Here is a 20,986-nt window from a genome sequence, read left to right on the forward strand (position 1 = left end):
CGGCCTTCCAGAGTGCTGGGATTCCATGGTGCCCAGTTGAAATTCATTATTAAACATATTAATCCAAATCAAAAGGAGCAAATATAAAAGTTGAAGTGACACTTGTCTTAATAGTGAGCAGATACTTGAATGAGTTAATTAGTGAAATAATCAGTGCAGTTAAGGAGAAGAGAGGCAAGGTCAGAAAATCAAAATGTGAATTTATGAGTCTAAAATTGTTACAATACAAGAAGGACATTGGCATTCTTTTACTGCTTTCATTCAAGAATAAGAATTTTGTAGATTAATGTAACAAAAGACTTCTGAGGAAAGGTGGGTGAAAAAGTTCAGGGTGAGTCAGGAGGGACAGTTGCTGAGGTCAGCGCTTCTGGAATCTGGAAGGTACTCACGTTGTCTGCTTTTATTTCCAGCTTGCAACAAAGACATTTATGTGGACCTAGACATGAAGGGCATAAACTATAACAGCTCACTTGCCGAGAGTGCTCAAGAATGCCAAGAAAGATGCACGGATGACGTCCACTGCCACTTTTTCACGTATGCCACAAGGCAGTTTCCCAGTCTGGAGCATCGGTGAGTGAGCCTCGGCATTCGAGTGGCCAGTGACAAACAGAATGGTGATTTACTAGAAAGTTTTTGTCATCAACTTTATGCCAGAATTAATTTTGAACCCCTAGAAGGCATTTCAATAAAAGTACTCCTGGTTTTCTTCATGAAAAACACACTTAAAGCCTAATTTGGATGCATTTCATTTGTGGTAAGGAGTTTATCTTTTAATAACACTGTCAGAAAAATATATACACTTAGCTAATTTCAAAAGTGCTACACTTTTAAATTGGCAATTTTGAAACAGCTACAATTGGTCTGATTGTCAGTGCCCTTCCCAGTCTAAAAAATGTTACAGTCTAACAGAATAAAAATAAAAACCTACTCCTCTCTCTCTCTCTCTCCCTCTAAATAACAGTTCCTTACCTAAGACAAAATACTCATGTAAAAAGTATTATCCTGCTGCATACTGGATTTTGAAATATTTCAAGGATAAATCTATTGTGTAAGGATTTAAAAATGATCTGATCTCTAATGACCAAATCTGTGTCCTCATCTTTAAAAATTTCCATGGGAAATAGATTATTTTGTATATTCAGAAATATACATTATACAATATACAATATTATGCAATATTGTATACAATATACAACATTATCCAATATTGTATACAATATACAACATTATACAATATTAATTTGTATATTCAGAAATATACTGAGATAATTTAGATTTTCATAGTAAACTGCATTTATCTGGAATCAACAGAAAAGTGAAAAACATTCTAATTACTAATATTTGTGGGTTTCTTTCTTTTTTTTTTTTTGACAAAGTTTCGCTCTTTGTTGCACAGGCTGGAGTGCAATGGCGCGATCTCGGCTCACTGCAACCTTAGCCTCCTGGGTTCAAGTGAATCTCCTGTCTCAGCCTCCTGAGTAGCTGGAATTATAGGTGCCCACCACCATGCCTGGCTAATTTTTGTATTTTTAGTAGAGATGGGGTGTCACCATGTTGGCCAGGCTGGTCTCGAACTACTGACCTCAGATAATCCTCCCGCCTTGGCCTCCCAAAGTGCTGGGATTGCAGGTGTGAGCCACCGCACCCGGCCTAATATTTCTGTTTTAACATTGGATTTTAACATTCTGCCTGCCACATTAACAAAGAGGAGTAAACGGAAAGCAAACAAAACATCAATGAGTTATTTCAAAAACAACAGTGATTACACACACACACACACACACACACACACACACCCCAAACCCCTAACTTAGTCATTTGACTTGCAACGCTTGTCTGTAGCTCAGCTCAGATGACAGCTTTTATGTCTAAGACTTAACGGAATGTGAACTGCAAGCCAAGAAAGTGGAGGCTTCTAAGCAAGATAAAAAAAAGTAAAATCATTAAAAGTAAGAAGGACTTGGCCAGGTGCAGTGGCTCACTTTGCGAGGCTGAGGTGGGCAGATCACCTGAGGTCAGGAGTTCGACACCAGCCTGACCAATATGATGAAACCCCATCTCTACTAAAAAAGAATACAAAAATTAGCCAGGCGTGGTGGTGGGCGCCTGTAATCCCAGCTACTCGGGAGGCTGAGACAGGAGAATCGCTTGAACCTGGGAGGCAGAGGTTGCAGTGAGCCGAGATCGCGCCATTGCGCTCCAGCCTGGGCAACAAGAGCCAAACTCCGTCTCAAAAAAAAAAAAAAGTGAGAAGGGCTTGAGAAGTCATTCACTCATGCAGTCTCCTTCTTCATGTGGCCACTCTCTCCAGCTGTCACTGTACTGAAGAAGAAATAAAGTTACACGGTTCACAGGTGCTTAGTGGCACTGCTAGGACCACGCCCAGCCACTCAGCCTCCCAGATGGATGCTTCAGGGTCTCGCAGGTCCTCTCTCCAAAGGGGACTTTCTTCTCGTCTCATGTTTTCTCCTCCTTGCACTTGGAAGAATAAGACACTTTTCCTTTTTCTTTTTATTCAGTAACATTTGTCTACTGAAGCACACCCAAACGGGGACACCAACCGGAATAATGAAGCTCGATAAAGTGGTGACTGGATTTTCACTGAAATCCTGTGCACTTTCTAATCTGGGTAACTATTGACTTCTTGATGACGTAGTGCAACCATTAAACATGCTGATGATCAGGACAATAGATCTCACTCAGGATACCAGCTTATGCTCACAATGGAACGGACCCAAAGACCTTTACCTTCTTCATGTGATAGATTTCATCATGTCTTGTACAGTTAGATCCTCTATTTAAATTTCAAGTTTAAAATAATCATGTCATTTTCTTCTAAATAAAAAAAATTTAAAAGATCTTGGGATACACTTACATTTTTTAATATGGAATTTACGAATGCTGTGACTGGAATTTTCCTGATAGCTGGTGAACTGAGTTCCTAACACAGTTCTTCTGTTGCGCAGCTTGTATCAGGGACGTTTTCCCCAACACGGCGTTTGCGGACAGCAACATCGATAGTGTCATGGCTCCAGATGCCTTTGTCTGTCGCCGGATCTGCACTCATCATCCCGGTTGCTTGTTTTTTACCTTCTTTTCCCAGGAATGGCCCAAAGAATCTCAAAGGTAAGGAGTTAACAAGTAAGGATAATTTGTTAATCTTGTAAAAATAGCTGATCAAAATCCATCATTAAAAACTCCAAGTAACTAAAAATTTACTCTAAATGTTAGTATAGGATAAAAATTGCAAAGAATTTCTAGCCGCTCTCCCATTCTATTCCCCACCTACTTAGCACAAACCCGACATTACCGAGGACTCTTTTTTTTTTGAGACGGAGTCTCGCTGTACTGCCCAGGCTGGAGTACAATGGTGTGATCTCAGCTCACTGCAACCTTTGCCTCCCGAGTTCAAGTGATTCTCCTGCCTCCGCCTCCTGAGTAGCTGGGATTATAGGCATGGGCCACCATGCCCAGCTAATTTTTTTTTTTTTTTTTGTATTTTTAGTAGAGACAGGGTTTCACCATGTTGGCCAGGCTGGTCTCGAACTCCTGACCTCAGGCGATCCGCCTGCCTCGGCCTCCCGAAGTGCTGAGATTACATGGTTGAGCCACCATGCCTGGTCAATAAATTTTAAAATAAATATTATTTTACCTAAATAAATTTTAGGTACAGGTACAGTTTTGTTACATGGATATACTGTGTAGTGTGAAGTTTGGGCTTTTGTTGCTCCACCCTCCCCTATCCTTCCAACTGTCTGAGTCTCCAATAGCTTTCATTCCACTCTCTCTGTGCCTGTGTACATTTTATTTAGCTCCCACTTATAAGTGACAACATGGAATATTTGACTTTCTGTTTCTGAGTTGTTTCACTTGAGATAATAGCCTCCAGTTCTATCCATGTTGCTGCAAAAGACATGATTTTATGATTTTTTATGGCTAAGTAACATTCTATAGTATATTCTATACACCACATTTTCTTTATCCATTCATTTGTTGATAGACTCTTAGGTTGATCCATATCTTTGTTATTATGAATAGTGCTGCAGTAAACATGTGAGTGTAGGTATCTTTGAGAAATAATGATTTTTTTCTTTCTTTTCCTTTGGACATGTACCCAGTAGTGGGATTGCTGGAGGTCTCCACCTTGGCAAAGGGAGAGTTGTCTAATTCTAAATGAAATGAAGAGATTCCATTTCCATTTCATGACCACTAAAAGACAATTCAGTCCAATGCTTTGTTTAAAATAATTGAACCAGGAGCAGAAAGAGCTGAAAATGTCAGTGAAATGTCAAACCCAAAGTGGAGAGAGAGAGGTGGAAATGAATGTCTCCATCAAGTGGGTTAGGATGGTGGTGGAGGGAGATTTGAGAATTGAGTTCCTGTTTCCTTACCAATGGAAATTAACACAGGACATCAGAAACAGCATGAAAAAATTCTTTGATTATCAAAAGGACATTAGCTAAGGTTGCTGTCCCTCTTTTATTTATTTATTTGAGACAGGGTCTTGCTCTGTCACTCAGATTTGGGTGCACTGGGTGTGATCTCAGCCCGCTGCAGCCTCCACTTCCTAGGTTCAAACAATCCACCTGTCTCATCCTCCCAAGTTGCTGGGACCACAGGTGTGCACCACCATGCCCAGCTAATGTTTGTATTTTTGTAGCGACAGGGTTTCGCCACGTTGGTCAGGCTGGTCTAGAACTGCTGGCCTCAAGCAATCCATCGGCCGTGGCCTCCCACAGTGCAGGGATTACAAGCCTGAGCCACCATGCCCAGCTTGCTATTCTTCATTGACAACATTCACTTAAACAAACAAACATCCATAAAATTAAGTCAGTTTTAAAACCTAGCTTGTATATATCTTTGAATTGGAACTCTCAGAGCCTTCAGCACTTGCTTGATTGGCCTCCTGTTGATGAAAATATGTCCTCCAGACAATTCAGCCAAGGGGAGCCCCGTGTGCCTTGCCCATCACACAAACCTCGCTTTCCACTGAGTGAGGCTGTAATTTCAGAAGTGCCAGGTTTGTCACATGAAAATATATCTGTTACCATCACCTACTGAACAAATTTAGTAGAATTTGTTTGGTGCCTATTATGTATCAGGCATTGTTCTGAAGACTGGGGATACCATTTAGTGAACTAAATAGATGAAAACCTTGCTGATTGGACCAGAGTGGAGATGAGAGAGAAGTGACCAGATTGATATGTGTTACAGCAGAGAGCCAATAAGATGTACTGATGGATTGGATCATGGATTGTGAAGTAGTCAGTGATAGCACCGAGACTTTTGGCCCAAGAAACTGGAAAGATGGAAATGCTGATGACAGAGATGTGGAAAGTTTCACAAGCAGCAGAGTGTAGGAGAAGCAATGCCCATGACACATCTAGAGGAAAGGGTTGAACCGACAGCTGGAAATAGAAGTCACATTCAGGAGAGAGGTTTATGTGTACATCTGTGTTTATGTGTCGCCAATATACAACTGATATTTTTTTAAAATCTGGTGAAATTATCAAAGAATTAAATGCAGACAGGGAAGAAAGTAGGTCCAAAGATGGAGCCTTGGGGTGTTATAAGGTTCAGAAATAAGAAAGATGCCATTGTCACTTGTAATTTTGTGTTCGTCACTGCTCTTTTTCTTTGTCTTATTCCCTTACCGACCAATTCCTAGACTAGGAATAACACATTTGATCTTTAATACAGAATGTGATAGGAATATGGCTTCTATAAGCCAAAGCTTGGCAATTTAAACTTAAATTTATTAAAATTAAATAAAACTGGCTGGGTGCAGTGCCTCATGCCTGTAATCCCAGTACTTTGGGAGGCAGAGGCAGGTGGATCACTTGAGGTCAGGAGTTCGAGACCATCCTGGCCAACATGGCGAAACCCCGTCTCTACCAAAAATACAAAACTTAGCCTGATACGGTGGCGTGTGCCTGTAATCCCAGCTACTCAGGAGGCTGAGGCAGGAGAATCACTTGAACCCGGGACGTGGAGGTTACAGTGAGCCGAGATCAGGACACTGCACTCCAGCCTGGATTACAAGAGAAAGACTCTGTCTCAAATAAATAAATAAATAAATAAATAAATAAATAAATAAATAAAATAAATAAAACTAAAAATTCACCTTCCCAGCTGTATTGGCCACATTCCAAGTGCCCAGCAGCCACATGTGGTTGGCGGTTACTGTATTGGATGGCATAGACATGGAATATTTCCATCACTGCAGAAAGTTCTAGGGACAGCCTTGCTCTAGACTGTGGTTTTGTCTACTTAGGAAAAGTCACTCTTTTCCAGGAAGATGCTTCCAGGGTGTAGAGTCAACGATGTACTTCACTCATCTCCTTATAAACCTGTTGCAATCCTGGATAGGAGGTTTCTAGGTAGCATGAAGACTCTTGAATCTTTAAGACAGGCTGGGAGTTTTGAAAGGAAGAAAATGGAAAGAGAAGATTTTCCATAGAGTAAGCTCAGAAAATTGTTATGGAGCCAGGTGATTTAGTTAGAAAATGTGTCTGCAACCTAAGGGTCATGGAGTGTGACTCTGTGGTTTATGAGTGTGACTCTGTGGTTCATGGGTATGACTCTGTGGTTTATGAGTGTGACTCCGTGGTTCATGGGTGTGACTCTGTGGTTTATGGGTGTGACTCTATGGTTTGAGTGTGACTCCATGGTTTATGAGTGTGACTCTGTGGTTCATGTGATTCTGTGGTTTATGAGTGTGACTCTGTGGTTTATGGGTGTGACTCCACGGTTTGGGTGTGACTCTGTGGTTTATGAGTGTGACTCTGTGGTTTATGGGTATGACTCCATGGTTTGAGTGTGACTCCGTGGTTTATGGGTGTGACTCCATGGTTTATGGGTGTGACTCCGTGGTTTATGGGTGTGACTCCATGGTTTATGGGTGTGACTCCGTGGTTTATGGGTGTGACTCTGCGGTTTATGAGTGTGACTCTGTGGTTTATGGGTGTGACTCCATGGTTTGGGTGTGACTCTGTGGTTTATGAGTGTGACTCTGTGGTTTATGGGTGTGACTCTGTGGTTTATGAGTGTGACTCTGTGGTTTATGGGTGTGACTCTGTGGTTTATGAGTGTGAATCTGTGGTTTATGGGTGTGACTCTGTGGTTTGAGTGTGACTTTGTGGTTTGAGTGTGACTCCGTGGTTTATGGGTGTGACTCCGTGGTTTATGAGTGTGACTCCATGGTTTATGGGTGTGACTCCATGATTTATGAGTGTGACTCCATGGTTTATGAGTGTGACTCCATGGTTTATGGGTGTGACTCCATGGTTTGAGTATGACTTCGTGGTTTGAATGTGACTCCATGGTTTATGGGTGTGACTCCGTGGTTTATGAGTGTGACTCCGTGGTTTATGAGTGTGACTCCATGGTTTATGGGTGTGACTCCATGATTTATGAGTGTGACTCCATGGTTTATGAGTGTGACTCTGTGGTTTATGGGTGTGACTCCATGGTTTATGAGTGTGACTCCATGGTTTATGGGTGTGACTCCGTGGTTTATGGGTGTGACTCCATGGTTTATGGGTGTGACTCCATGATTTATGAGTGTGACTCCATGGTTTATGAGTGTGACTCTGTGGTTTATGGGTGTGACTCCATGGTTTGAGTATGACTTCGTGGTTTGAATGTGACTCCGTGGTTTATGGGTGTGACTCCGTGGTTTATGGGTGTGACTCTGTGGTTTATGAGTGTGACTCCATGGTTTATGGGTGTGACTCCATGGTTTATGAGTGTGACTCTGTGGTTTATGAGTGTGACTCCGTGGTTTATGAGTGTGACTCCGTGGTTTATGGGTGTGACTCCATGGTTTATGAGTGTGACTCCATGGTTTATGTGTGTTACTCCATGGTTTATGGGTGTGACTCCATGGTTTATGAGTGTGACTCCATGGTTTGAGTATGACTTCGTGGTTTGAATGTGACTCCGTGGTTTATGAGTGTGACTCCGTGCTTTATGGGTGTGACTCCATGGTTTATGGGTGTGACTCCGTGGTTTATGGGTGTGACTCCGTGGTTTATGAGTGTGACTCCGTGGTTTATGGGTGTGACTCCGTGGTTTATGGGTGTGACTCCGTGGTTTATGGGTGTGACTCTGTGGTTTATGAGTGTGACTCTGTGGTTTATGTGTGTGACTCCGTGGTTTATGGGTGTGACTCTGTGGTTTATGAGTGTGACTCCGTGGTTTATGAGTGTGACTCCATGGTTTATGAGTGTGACTCCATGATTTATGAGTGTGACTCCATGGTTTACAAATAGTACTTTCAAAATAGGAAAATCTTCACAATTAAGTGCCAGCATGAGCTGACTTTACTTTCTCTAGGTGCTGTAAAAATGTTTTTACGTGTCTGATATATTTCTACTTCCCTTTTGTTTTTGTTAGAAATCTTTGTCTCCTTAAAACATCTGAGAGTGGATTACCCAGTACACGCATTAAAAAGAGCAAAGCTCTTTCTGGTTTCAGTCTCCAAAGCTGCAGGCACAGCATCCCAGGTAAACTGAGCTCTGCATTCTGGCTGAGAGTGACCAGCCCCGAGGAGGCTGATGCATGCTGAGGGAGGGTCTCGCTCTGACATGTGGTCTGCTGTCTAGTGTTCTGCCATTCTTCATTTTACCATGACACTGATTTCTTGGGAGAAGAACTGGATATTGTTGCTGTGAAAGGTCACGAGGCCTGCCAGAAACTGTGCACCAATGCCGTCCGCTGCCAGTTTTTTACCTATGCCCCAGCTCAAGCATCTTGCAACGAAGGGAAGTAAGCCATGTGAAGCGCTATGCAGATACCCTTGTCTCGTCTGCCTGTGAGGCGCATTACGTTTATACCATTTTGTTTCCAACTGCAGGGGCAAATGTTACTTAAAGCTTTCTTCAAATGGATCTCCAACTAAAATACTTCGCGGGACAGGAGGCATCTCTGGATACACATTAAGGCTGTGTAAAATGGATAATGGTGAGTATAATGTCACTTGAAAAAATACAGCTGAAGGAATTATTCCATACGGAATCCATCACAACCAAGACTATCAGGTCCAGCCGCAGAGGGGAGAACGTTCATGAAATAAACACATTTTGCCATTTTCCGTTGTTTTCACTCCTATCACCCAAGCTGACCATGTTTTAAACGTAAATACTGGGGCTTGACCAAACTGTACATTGCCTAGTATTAACCAAATATATGTTTTAATTTGACACATTTATACACCTGGCATTTCTGTTTTCTTTCTTTCTTTCTTTCTTTTTTTTTTTTTTGAGACAGAGTCTCACTCTGTTGTCCAGGCTGGAGTGTAGTGATGTGGTCAGTGTTTACTGCAGCCTCTGCCTTGAACTCCTGGACTCCAACAATCCTCCCACCTTAGCTCCCTGAGTAGCTGGGGCTACAGGCGTGCACCACAACACCCGGCTAATTTTTTGTAGAGATGGGGTCTTGCCATGTTGCCCAGGATGCTCTTGAACTCCTGGGCTCAAGCGATCCTCCCGCTTTGGCTTCCCAAAGTTCTGGGATTATAGGTTTGAACCACTGTACCCAGCCACAACTGGCATTTCATAATGAGACCCAGACTCTGCCAACACTCCTGTGATCAAGGCCAGTAATCTTTCCTATTATCCTTTGTAAGGGAAATATCGATCAATACTTTGGTTAGTCAAATTACTCATTTTCTTCTAAAAAATGTGTATCTGTTCAAGAAATACTGGCACACCTCCTTTTTAGAGGTCTTTATTCAGATTCCATGCAGGGTTCTAGAGACTTAGGAATTGGCATAGGTTAAGGTAAAACTTTACTAACAACAATGAGTGTGGTAGGGTGGAAATAAGAGTGTTTAGATTATACAAGACCTATGGTAACATAAAAGTTGCAAGAAAAATCCGACCAGCAGTGTTTCCATCCCAGTGGCCAGTTTCTGAGTATAGTCGCAAGAGATGGTTTGTAGGCAAATAGAATTGTCCCAAGGGACAAAATCCCCAACAGGAAAGAATGCACCACAAGCACTCCTGCCTAAATTACTGTCATAACTTAGGATGGCTTTACTATATACTGATTTACAGAAGCTGTATGTTCTTAACTGTTTACTGCTAAATGTCCAATATTCCAATACACTGTAAGATGCAACTGAGATTTAATGAATGAAACGCAAGTGATAATCATGCTTTATCATAGTTTTAGAAGCACAAAAACCTTTCGTGTCAGATTATCTGCTGTACTGAGAAGGCGAGTCAATCCTTCATTTCTGAGAACTTGTTTTGTAGAACATAAAGATGTCATATTGGCCGGGCGCGGTGGCTCACGCCTGTAATCCCAGCACTTTGGGAGGCCGAGACGGGTGGATCACGAGGTCAGGAGATCGAGACCATCCTGGCTAACCCGGTGAAACCCCGTCTCTACTAAAAAACTAGCCAGGCGGGGTGGCGGCGCCTGTGGTCCCAGCTACTTGGGAGGCTGAGGCAGGAGAATGGCGTAAACCCGGGAGGAGGAGCTTGCAGTGAGCTGAGATCCGGCCACCGCGCTCCAGCCTGGGCCACAGAGCGAGACTCCGTCTCAAAAAAAAAAGGAAAAAAGATGTCATATTGCCTCCAACACTGATATCCTAACTAGTGAACTGCGCCCTCCTAGAGCTCAGAGGCGCTCCGATGAGAATCTTTGGATGGCTCAAGCCTCCTTAAAAAGCAAGTCGATTAAGTCGTATCCCATACATTGTTTTCCTCACCATAAATTTCCCTAAGACAAGAAGGAGCATTCAGCACCATTCTGCTGTCTTTCTTCTACTTCTGAGCATTAGAAGGGACGCTTAGCGGATGTTGTTGTTAAGTAATGTTGACATGATTTAAAAAATGGGAACGAGCACGTATACCTTAATACATTGCAGACTGCGTTTCCCCCTTCCTTCTTCATTATGGTTTTCTCATTGGATTTACAGACTCTGGCCTGTAGAAGTTACAGAATATACCAGATAAAGATTGATAGCTGCAGGAGAAAATGTAAGATAAAGGAAAATAAACTTATGTCTTTTCAGTGCACCTTTGGAAGGAGTGAATTAGATAACTAGGTTTTTGCTGCACTGTATTTGATGAAATAACTCCCTAATGTGAAAGGGAATAGCTACGTGAGATGTTGATGGTGTCTTGTCTGCCATTGGTCTACAATGTAACTTAACTTTCTGAAGATAGATAGCAGCACCATTAAAACAAACATTTCTTAACACAAAATATGATTCTAAACACGTATTTTCAGCCTTTCGTTTAAACTGAGAATCAAAATAGGATGAACATCAAGGCCTCTCACCTGTACTTAATAGGGTCTTGATTGAGTTATTTCTAACATACACTAGTTACTGCTTACCTATTAATTTTCCTAAAATTTACCTTTATGACACTTCCCACCTTGCGAACTATAAAGGCTTCCGAGAAATTCCAGAATAGAGGGCCCTCCAAAACAAATTTTCACCCTACCAGCTCTAAAATGAGAGCCTCTGTTCAGGCTTCCAAAGACACAGCCTGCTCGTTCTCACCTCAGTTGCTGTTAGCTGCTGTTTCCTTCCAAACTCCTTCTCTCTTCCTCTCATTCTATTTGAAATCCACGCCAGAATTATACGCTCATTTTCCTACCATGGAAAAAAAGGCCTAGAAAGGTTGTTTTATACCCACAAAACTAGTGAGTGGATCTTCTAGGATCCGGCTTCTCATCAGTGATTCTTCTGTTAACTTAGACTCCTCCCTTAGCTTGGGACACGGAGCCTCTCTGAGCACCTGAGCCTGGTTATTCTAAGTGTGATCTGGGCACGGCACATTGGCATCGCCCAGGAGGTTATTAGAATTTCAGGACCCACACAGACGTTACGGAGTCAGGATCTGCAATTTAAAGGCTATGCAGGCGACCCATAGGCACATAAAAGTATGAGTCGCATAGGTGTGTGCGTGTGTGTGCATGTGTCTAGAATACTGCTGTCTACGAACCCCGACTCCCATGCCATCTGTGTTCCATGTGTGCGTGTGTGTGCGTGCGTGTGTGTGCATGTGTGTGTTCGTGTGTGTGTCTAGAATACTGCTGTCTACGAACCCCGACTCCCATGCCATCTGTGTTCCATGTGTGCGTGTGTGTGCGTGCGTGTGTGTGCATGTGTGTGTTCGTGTGTGTCTAGAATACTGCTGTCTACGAACCCCGACTCCCATGCCATCTGTGTTCCATGTGTGCGTGTGTGTGCGTGCGTGGGTGTGCATGTGTGTGTTCGTGTGTGTGTCTAGAATACTGCTGTCTACGAACCCCCACTCCCATGCCATCTGTGTTCCATGTGTGCGTGTGTGTGCGTGCGTGTGTGTGCATGTGTGTGTTCGTGTGTGTGTCTAGAATACTGCTGTCTACGAACCCCCACTCCCATGCCATCTGTGTTCCATGTGTGCGTGTGTGTGCGTGCGTGTGTGTGCATGTGTGTGTTCGTGTGTGTGTCTAGAATACTGCTGTCTACGAACCCCCACTCCCATGCCATCTGTGTTCCATGTGTGCGTGTGTGTGTGCGTGTGTGTGTGCATGTGTGTGTTCGTGTATGTGTCTAGAATACTGCTGTCTACGAACCCCCACTCCCATGCCATCTGTATTCCGTGTGTGCGTGTGTGTGCATGTGTGTGTGTGCATGTGTGTATGTGTATGTGCATGTGTGTGTCTAGAATACTGCTGTCTACAAACACCCAAATCCCATGCCATCTGTGTTCTGTGTGTGTGTGTGTACGTGTGTGTGTGCATGTGTGCATGTGTGTGTGCATGTGCATGTGTAAGTCTAGAATACTGCTGTCTACGAACACCCCACTCCCATGCCATCTCTTTTCCTTGTGTGTGTGGGTACGTGCATGTGTGTGCACGTGTGTGTGTGCATGTGTGTGCACGTGTGCGTGTGTGTGTGTCTAGAATACTGCTGTCTACAAACACCCCATTCCCATGCCATCTCTGTTCCTTGTGTGTGCGTGTGTGTGTGTGTGCATGTGTGTGCATTTGCGTGTGTGTACACACGTGGGTGTGCTTGTGTATGTGTGTGTACATGTATGTGTGTGTCTGCGTGTGTCTAGAATACTCTTTACTAACACCCCACTCCCATGCCATCTGTGTTCCATGTGTGCATGTGTGTGCATGTGTCTAGAATACTCTTTAACACCCCACTCCCATGCCATCTGTGTTCCGTGTGTGTGTGTGAGTGTGTGTGCATGTGTGTGCACATGAGTGTGCGTGTGTGCGATTGTGTGCATGCACGTGTGTGCGATTGTGTGCATGTGTGTGCGTGTGTGTGTGCGTGTGTGTGTCTAGAATACTGCTGTCTATGAACACCCCACTCCCATGCCATCTGTGTTCCGTGTGTGTGTGTGTGTGTGTGTGTGTGTCTAGAGTATGAACACCCCACTCCCATGCCATCTGGGTTCCATGGCAGGCTGGGTCAAGGTTCCAGCCTGGAGGATGGGTTCTTGTGTTGGGCATCCAGTAAATAGAAAGAGAAGGAACTGTTCTTTCTAGGCAGCCCCAAGAGTAAAGAAACACAGGATGAACCTAAGTCAAAGTCCCTGAAAAGTACCAAGGACCCCAGAGAATCCCAAACTGTCAACAAGGCCAAAGGTCAGAGGAAGTTCGCAGATCAGTCTTACTTTGGACGTGGATGGAGCAGGAGTGACTGGGAGTCATGGTCAGCAGAGTCACGGGAACAGGGCAGGAACTAGATAATGGCTGCAGCCTGAGGGCAAGGTGCTCGCCTTTTCTTTCTAAGAGTAGTTCTCAAACGCCAGCAGGGCTGGTTTAAACACAGAGGGCTGAGCTTCCAGGCTGGAGTTTCTCATTCACTGGATCTGAGGTGGGGCTGAAGAATGTGCATTTCTGACAAGTTCCCAGGTGACACTGTTGGTCTGGAGACTGCACTCGACAACCACTGGTTTAAAAGAACCATTCGCGTTATCATTTGAAGAAGGATAAGACAGCCTCGTAGTACCACACAAGAGGGCCACATCCTTTGGGGTGTGTAATTACAAGATGAATTAGTTACTTCCATTTTTCATGTGCATGTTTTGCTTTGGCAACTTGATTATAAAGTCTCTGGAACTCAGGGTCATGATAAACTGTTGACTTGAGGGAAGGTTTTCTTCTTCTTGTTCCTGAAAGAGCACAATTACTGGTGGAAAGGAAGATGTAGGAAGCTGCTCATCGCAATGCTTCTGTTGCAGAGTGTACCACCAAAATCAAGCCCAGGATCGTTGGAGGAACTGCATCTGTTCGTGGTGAGTGGCCATGGCAGGTGACTCTGCACACCACCTCACCCACTCAGAGACACCTGTGTGGAGGCTCCATCATTGGAAACCAGTGGATATTAACGGCCGCTCACTGTTTCTATGGGTCAGTACCACGGCTGCTTTTATTAGTTCATCTTCTTCACGCATTTATAAAAAATATTACTAGCATATCAGGAAATACTTTAATCAATTAAATTGTCTTATTTGCAAAATTAATTCCTTCAGTGGTAAAAAAGGCAGAAAGGAAGAGTCCCTCATGGTCTCCCAGCATCAGAACAGGTGCAGGTACACGGCCGCTTGACTGCCTGCAATTCTGCTTCCCGTTTAACCACATCCACATCCCCAGGGGCCTTCATGTTATTCCCTGCAAGAGCATACCTCCCTCCCTGTGTGCCTCGCTCTGTGCGCTGCGCCCAGAACTAAACTCACAGAGGATTTACCACTCTCGGAATCAAATTTCTAATATGTGTGTGTGCGTGTGTGCGTGTGTGTGTGTGTGTTTAAATACAGAAAGAGGCCAGGTGCGGTGGTTCATGCCTGTAATCCCAGCACTTTGGGTGGCTGAGGAGGGAGGATCACTTGATGCCAGGAGTCTGAGGTCAGCCTGGACAACATAGTGAGACCCTGTCTCTAAAAATTATTTAAAAACGAGTCAGGCCTGGTGGTTTGTGCACCTGTAGCACCAGCTGCTCAGAAGGCTGAGGTAGGAGGATTGCTTGAGCCCAAGAGTTCAAGGGTTCAGTGAGTTACTACAGTGCCACTGCGCTCCAGCGTGAGCAACAGAGCGAGACCCTATCTCTAAGTAAATAAATAAAATACAGGAAGAGTTCAGTAGGCATCCTCAAACTGGGTTCCTTACTTAGGTCACTTTCTGCACTGGCCAAACATAAAGGCTCCAGCTGGGGGTATATATATATTCCAGGGAAGTTAAGTCAGCCAAACTTTCTGTTTGCTACTTTAGTATCCTCCGAGTTGTTTCCAGACACAGTTTTGTGTGCTTTTTAGTTTTAGTTTTCTTTTTTAATCAGTCTGCAGCACACTCATATTAAACTCAAGAACACATGTGAAATCAAGAGTCCCCGTTACCTGTCACATATGGGAATGGAGTAGCAGAGAGGCCGCCTGAATTTCTCAGTGTCACAGCTAGTCACTGGCGAGGGTGAGACTAAGTCCAGTGATCTTCGTGTGTGTGTGTGCTTGTGTGTGTGTGTGTGTGTGTGTGCCTCTGTGTGCCTGTGTGTGTGTGTGTTGGAGCATGGAGGGGGTGCTCATTCATTTTTTGTGTATAATGGATTTTCTTTATAGGGTGAATATGTTTTTTATCCTGAAAAATCTTAGGAAAAAAATCACTTTTTTCCACCTAAATGTCCGTCATTGGCAGAAAATATTAGTAATAGTTAAATAGTCACACACTTCACAATGTCTGGGAATTATTTTCAGTAAAGGAAATTTCTTTTCCTCTGCTGTTTGCTCCTTAGGGTAGAGTCACCTAAGATTTTGCGTGTCTACATTGGCATTTTAAATCAATCTGAAATAAAAGAGGATACATCTTTCTTTGGGGTTCAAGAAATAATAATCCATGATCAATATAAAATGGCAGAAAGTGGGTATGATATTGCCTTGTTGAAACTGGAAACCACAGTGAATTACACAGGTATGGAGAATTTTATCTGGAAAGTTATCTCCAATGGTGAACTGGATAAAATGTTTAACGCTGCTAGATTTACGACCTGAGCCTGCCAGTCTCTCTGTGTGTTATCATCATGGAAGCGAGAGGGCCTGGAACACGAGCCATTCATTCTGTTAAGGCTGACACATGTTCCTGGCGATTGAAACTTATTTGGGGAATGTGGGTGAAGAGATACGTTTTCCTGAGGCTTCTTCAGGTGCATAGAATGACACAATTTCATAATACATTGGAATAGTAAAGATAATTTAGTCTAAAGATAATTTAGTAAAGGTAATTTAGGGATGAAGGATTGAAGGTTAGGACAATTAAGCAACTTGTGCAGGATCACAAACTGAGTTGGATGAGGAGTTAGTGGCCAGGGTGGGGCTTGTCTCTCTCTCGCCCCCTCATCCTGGCGCTTGTGCAATATTATGCTGAACCTGAGGGAGGAAAATATACGAAAACAAGGCAAAAAAAGAATATAGTAAACAAAGAAAACACAGATAATGTACAGTGGAAGAAGAGTCTCTTCTGGAAAAGAGGATCTATTTTGCATCTCATATTTAAACCATGATTTTTTACATTTAGATTCTCAACGACCCATATGCCTGCCTTCAAAAGGAGATAGAAATGTGATATACACTGACTGCTGGGTGACTGGATGGGGGTACAGAAAATTAAGAGGTAAAAATGATGTTGTTATATGTGCTCCAGCCTAGAAATGAAGAACGGAAACCTTTCTGCCCTGTCAAGTCATGTAGCTGAAGCACAAGTCGAGTCACACTACTCAGCTGCAGGAAGCGGATTAATACCGATGGAGAGGCAAAAGTCACCCAAGTGAGGCTGGTGCCTCGTCTGTTTGATTGGAAATTTTAAATGTGACTACATCTCTTTAAAGACTAATTATATTTAATGAAGTTTAATGTGAAGCCTAGCACTTTTCAGTAAATGTTCTAGCCTGCTATCCAATTACTTTCTCTGGGAAGTCATTCCAGTTAGAGTCATAATTAATTTTGGAACTTAATTAACATTAACAAAATGGTACATGCAATAGTGGGAATAATGTTTTCTTCATACTTGCAATTATAAAATGTCCGTGAAGTAAATCTAACATTTTTTCCTTCTAGATTTTTATATAGGCATGATTGTTGTTGTTGTTGTTGTTATTGTTGTTGTTTTTGAGGTGGAGTCTCGCTCTGTCGCCCAGGCTGGAGTGCAGTGGCGCAATCTCGGCTCACTGCAAGCTCTGCCTCCCGGGTTCAAGCAATTCTCCTGCCTCAGCCTCCCAAGTAGCTGGGATTACAGGTGCCCACCACCACCCCAAGCTAAGTTTTGGTATTTTTAGTAGAGACAGGGTTTCACCGTGTTAGCCAGGATGATCTCCATCTCCTGACCCTGTGATCTGCCTGCCTCGGCCTCCCAAAGCGCTGGGATTACAGGTGTAAGTCACTGCGCCCGGCTGTGATTTTTATTTTAAATATATGCGGCCGGGCGCGGGGGCTCACGCCTGTAATCCCAGTGCTTTGAGAAGCCAAGATGGGTGGATCACTTGAGGTCAGGAGTTCAAGACCGGCCTGCCCAACACGGTGAAACTCCATCTCAACTAAAAATACAGACATTAGCCGGGCATAATGGCAGGTGCCTGTACATCCCATGTACTCGGGAGGCTGAGGCAGGAGAATTGCTTGAACCTGGGAGGCGGAGGTTGCAGTGAGCCGAGATCGCGCCACTGCACTCCAGCGTGGGCAACAAAAAGAGACTCCGTCTCAATTAAAAAAAAAGTGTGTGTGTGTATGTGTGTGTGTGTATATATGTATATACGTTTATGTGTATTGTATATGGTTATTCCACAAACAAACCAAAAAATTTTTTTCAGACAAAATACAGAATACTCTCCAGAAAGCCAAGATACCCTTAGTGACCAATGACGAGTGCCAGAAGAGATACAGAGGACATAAAATAACCCATAAGATGATCTGTGCCGGCTACAGGGAAGGAGGGAAGGATGCTTGCAAGGTAACGCAGTGTTCTTAGCCAATGGAATATACACAAATTGGAATGCTTAATGTATTTTTTTTTTTGAAATGGAGTCTTGCTCTGTCACCCAGGCTAGAGTGCAGTGGTGTGATCTCTGCTCACTGCAACCTCCACCTCCAGGTTCAAGCGATTCTCCAGCCTCAGCCTCCTGAGTAGCTGGGATTATAGGCGTGCACCACCACACCTGGCTAATTTATTTTGTATTTTTAGTAGAGACGAGGTTTCACCATGTTGGCCAGGATGGTCTCGATCTCTTGACCTCGTGATCCACCCGCCTTGGCCTCCCAAAGTGCTGGGATTGCAGGTGTGAGCCACCGTGCCCGGCCGCTTAATGCATTTTGAAAAGCAGTCTTCTGCCAATGAGCAGGGAACACAGTGTATTTGCTTGACTTGGCAAAAATGAGGAGACTGACTGGAAGAACGCAAGCACCCGGGTTCTCTGCAGTATATTAAGAGTCCAAGACAGCATTTACACAAAATCAGCCTGAGCAAGATGTGCTGAAGACGGGAAGCGTCTGAGTTGATCTGTGCACCTTTTCTTGTCTCCCCTTGTTCTAGGGAGATTCGGGAGGCCCTTTGTCCTGCAAACACAACGAGGTCTGGCATCTGGTGGGCATCACGAGCTGGGGCGAAGGCTGTGCTCAAAGGGAGCGGCCAGGCGTTTACACCAACGTGCTCGAGTACGTGGACTGGATTCTGGAGAAAACTCAAGCAGCGTGAATGGGTTCCCAGGGGCCACTGCAGTCCCTGAAGGACAGAGGATTTGCTGGGAGAGGGTGTTGAGCTCATTGTGCCAGCTTGCTTCCTCCACAGTAACACGCTGAAGGGGCTTGGTGCTGGTAGGAAAATGCCAGAAGAAAACAAACTGTCACAAGCTGTTATGTCCAAAGCTCCCGTTCTATGATCATTGTAGTTTGTTTCAGCATCCAGTGTCTTTGTTTCTGATCACGCTTCTAAGGAGTCCAAGAATTACCATAAGGCAATATTTCTGATGATTACTATATAGGCAGATATATCAGAAAATAACCAAGTAGTGGCAGCAGGGATCAGGTAGAAGAACTGATAAAAGAAACCACCATAAATAGATTTGTTCAATGAAAAATGAAAACTGGAAGAAAGGATAACAAAGACAGTCTTCACCATTTTGCAGGAATCTACACTCTGCCTGTGTGAACACATTTCTTTGTAAAGAAAGAATTTGATTGCATTTACTGGCAGATTTTCAGAATAGTCAGGAATTCGTGTTATTTCCATTTTAAAACATGTTTAAAAAAATCAGTTTGAGTAGACACAAGCTAAGAGTGAATGTGAAGGTACCAGAATTTCTGTATGGAAGAGGGTGACAAGCAGCAATGTACCTGGAAGTGGTACCTTAGGACCAATCTTAAAGATACACTTTCCTGAAAAATGATTTGTGATGGATCGTATATTTATTTAAAATATCTTGGGAGGGAGAGGCTGATGGCGATAGGGAGGCAAGCTGAAGCCTCCATAAGACAAGCTGCTACTGCGACTGTGGCCCCCAAAGAGCTACACCGCATATTTATTTGACAAAAGTCACCATTGACTACATCCGTACTACAGAGAAAAAACAATTTGGGCACAAATGGATGGTTACAGTAAAGTCTTCAGCAAGCAGCTCCCTGTATTCTAAGTACTGGGCTTTTCTGTTTGGTGCAAATATTTATCTCATTATTGCTGTGATCTAGTCCAGTAACCTAGAATTTGATTTGTCACCACATAGCTTTCAACCTGTGCCAACAATTATACAATTCATCAAGTGTGAATTTTTTTTTTTTTTTTTTTTGAGACGAAGTCTCACTCTGTTGCCCAGGCTGGAGTGCAGTGGTGTAACTTCGACTCACTGTAACCTACACCTCCTGGGTTCAAGCGATTGTCCTGCCTCAGTCTCCCAAGTAGCTGAGACTACAGGCACACGCCACCATGCCCAGCTAATTTTTATATTTTTAGTAGAGACGTGGTTTCACTATGTTGGCCAGGCTGGTCTTGAACTTCTGACCTTGTGATCCACCCACCTCAGCCTCTCAAAGTGCTGGGATTACAGGCGTGAGTCACTGCACCTGGCCTTGGAAAATATTTATTGAGCACAATTACTTGAGAGCATCATGCTGAGCTTTGAGGATACAGTGGTGAGCAAACAGATATGTCCTGGCTTCATGAAGCTTATACTCTAGCTAACATGAACAACAAAATAAAATAATCACACAAAATATAGAAGTTCAAGCTGAAATGAGCGGCTGCACCGGATTCTATCAGATGAGAAAGGACAGTTTTCACAAAGTTCAAAGACTGGGGATACAAAGGAATTTGTCCTGAGAAAGACAAAACAAAAACAACAAACAAAAAACCCAAAAGAGTAAAATGACGGTAGGGTATAACGGGGCCAGATCCAAAATGCGGACAGGTTCAAACAAAATTGGAACTGAAAATCAGAGTGCCTTCAAGAGTAGCAAACGATATTATCTTGTTACCTGCTAATTACCTTAGTAGACTGGAAGCAACACTTCACACACAAGAGGGTTGGGATGTAATTTCTGATAAGAAGAGGTGTTTCTGTGAAGTCTTTCCTGAGAACATATTATTTGAGAAAAACACATATTGTTGTTTTTAGCATTTCACTTTGTATAAGTCTTAATTTTTGAAGAGCGGGTATATGCCCATGATTTGTTAATGAAAATACTATAAGATATAAAATATACAATGAGAAGATCTCCTCTTCTGTGCCAGGAGAGTGCACATTCTACACACTGCGTAGCACCTTTCTGACTTCCGTTCTGTCTGGGCACAGTTCTGATCGCCATGCAGAGGGCTCCCTCTGTCTGGGGATATTTCTCACGGGTACCGAGAGAGCCTCCTCTATCTTGGGGTATTTCCGATGCGTACAGAAGGGCTGCCTCTGTCCACTATGGAAGGCTGGTGTTCACTGCGGGGATTCCGCACTTCGTTTAACCAGAGTCCCCTGTGGAAGGACACTTGGGTTGTTTTCAAC

General features: G+C 43.5%; 1 protein-coding gene across 8 annotated transcripts in view; it reads left to right on the forward strand.

Moving 5' to 3' along the window:
• Positions 1–20,711, forward strand: part of F11 (coagulation factor XI) — a 28,028-nt gene extending 7,317 nt beyond the window's left edge. Inside the window, exons 5-15 of one of the 8 annotated variants that reach the window (XR_012435372.1) lie at positions 411–570; positions 2,520–2,629; positions 2,967–3,126; positions 8,398–8,507; positions 8,607–8,769; positions 8,858–8,964; positions 14,143–14,373; positions 15,749–15,924; positions 16,528–16,623; positions 17,816–17,955; positions 18,535–20,711. Coding sequence is in view for 3 of the 8 variants with exons in the window: in XM_005556483.5 (XP_005556540.3) it covers positions 411–570; positions 2,520–2,629; positions 2,967–3,126; positions 8,398–8,507; positions 8,607–8,769; positions 8,858–8,964; positions 14,205–14,373; positions 15,749–15,924; positions 16,528–16,623; positions 17,816–17,955; positions 18,535–18,696 (1,553 nt within the window). In the remaining 5 variants the exon portion in view is untranslated. Of the gene's footprint in view, positions 1–410; positions 571–2,519; positions 2,630–2,966; positions 3,127–8,397; positions 8,508–8,606; positions 8,965–14,142; positions 14,374–15,748; positions 15,925–16,527; positions 16,777–17,815; positions 17,956–18,534 lie in introns of those variants that run through there. The other 7 variants (XR_012435369.1, XM_005556483.5, XM_005556484.5 and 4 more) reach the window with 7 other exon arrangements.
• Positions 20,712–20,986: the final 275 nt, after the last annotated feature.

The sequence above is a fragment of the Macaca fascicularis genome, chromosome 5 (assembly GCF_037993035.2).
Source record: "Macaca fascicularis isolate 582-1 chromosome 5, T2T-MFA8v1.1".
NCBI lineage: Eukaryota > Metazoa > Chordata > Mammalia > Primates > Cercopithecidae > Macaca > Macaca fascicularis.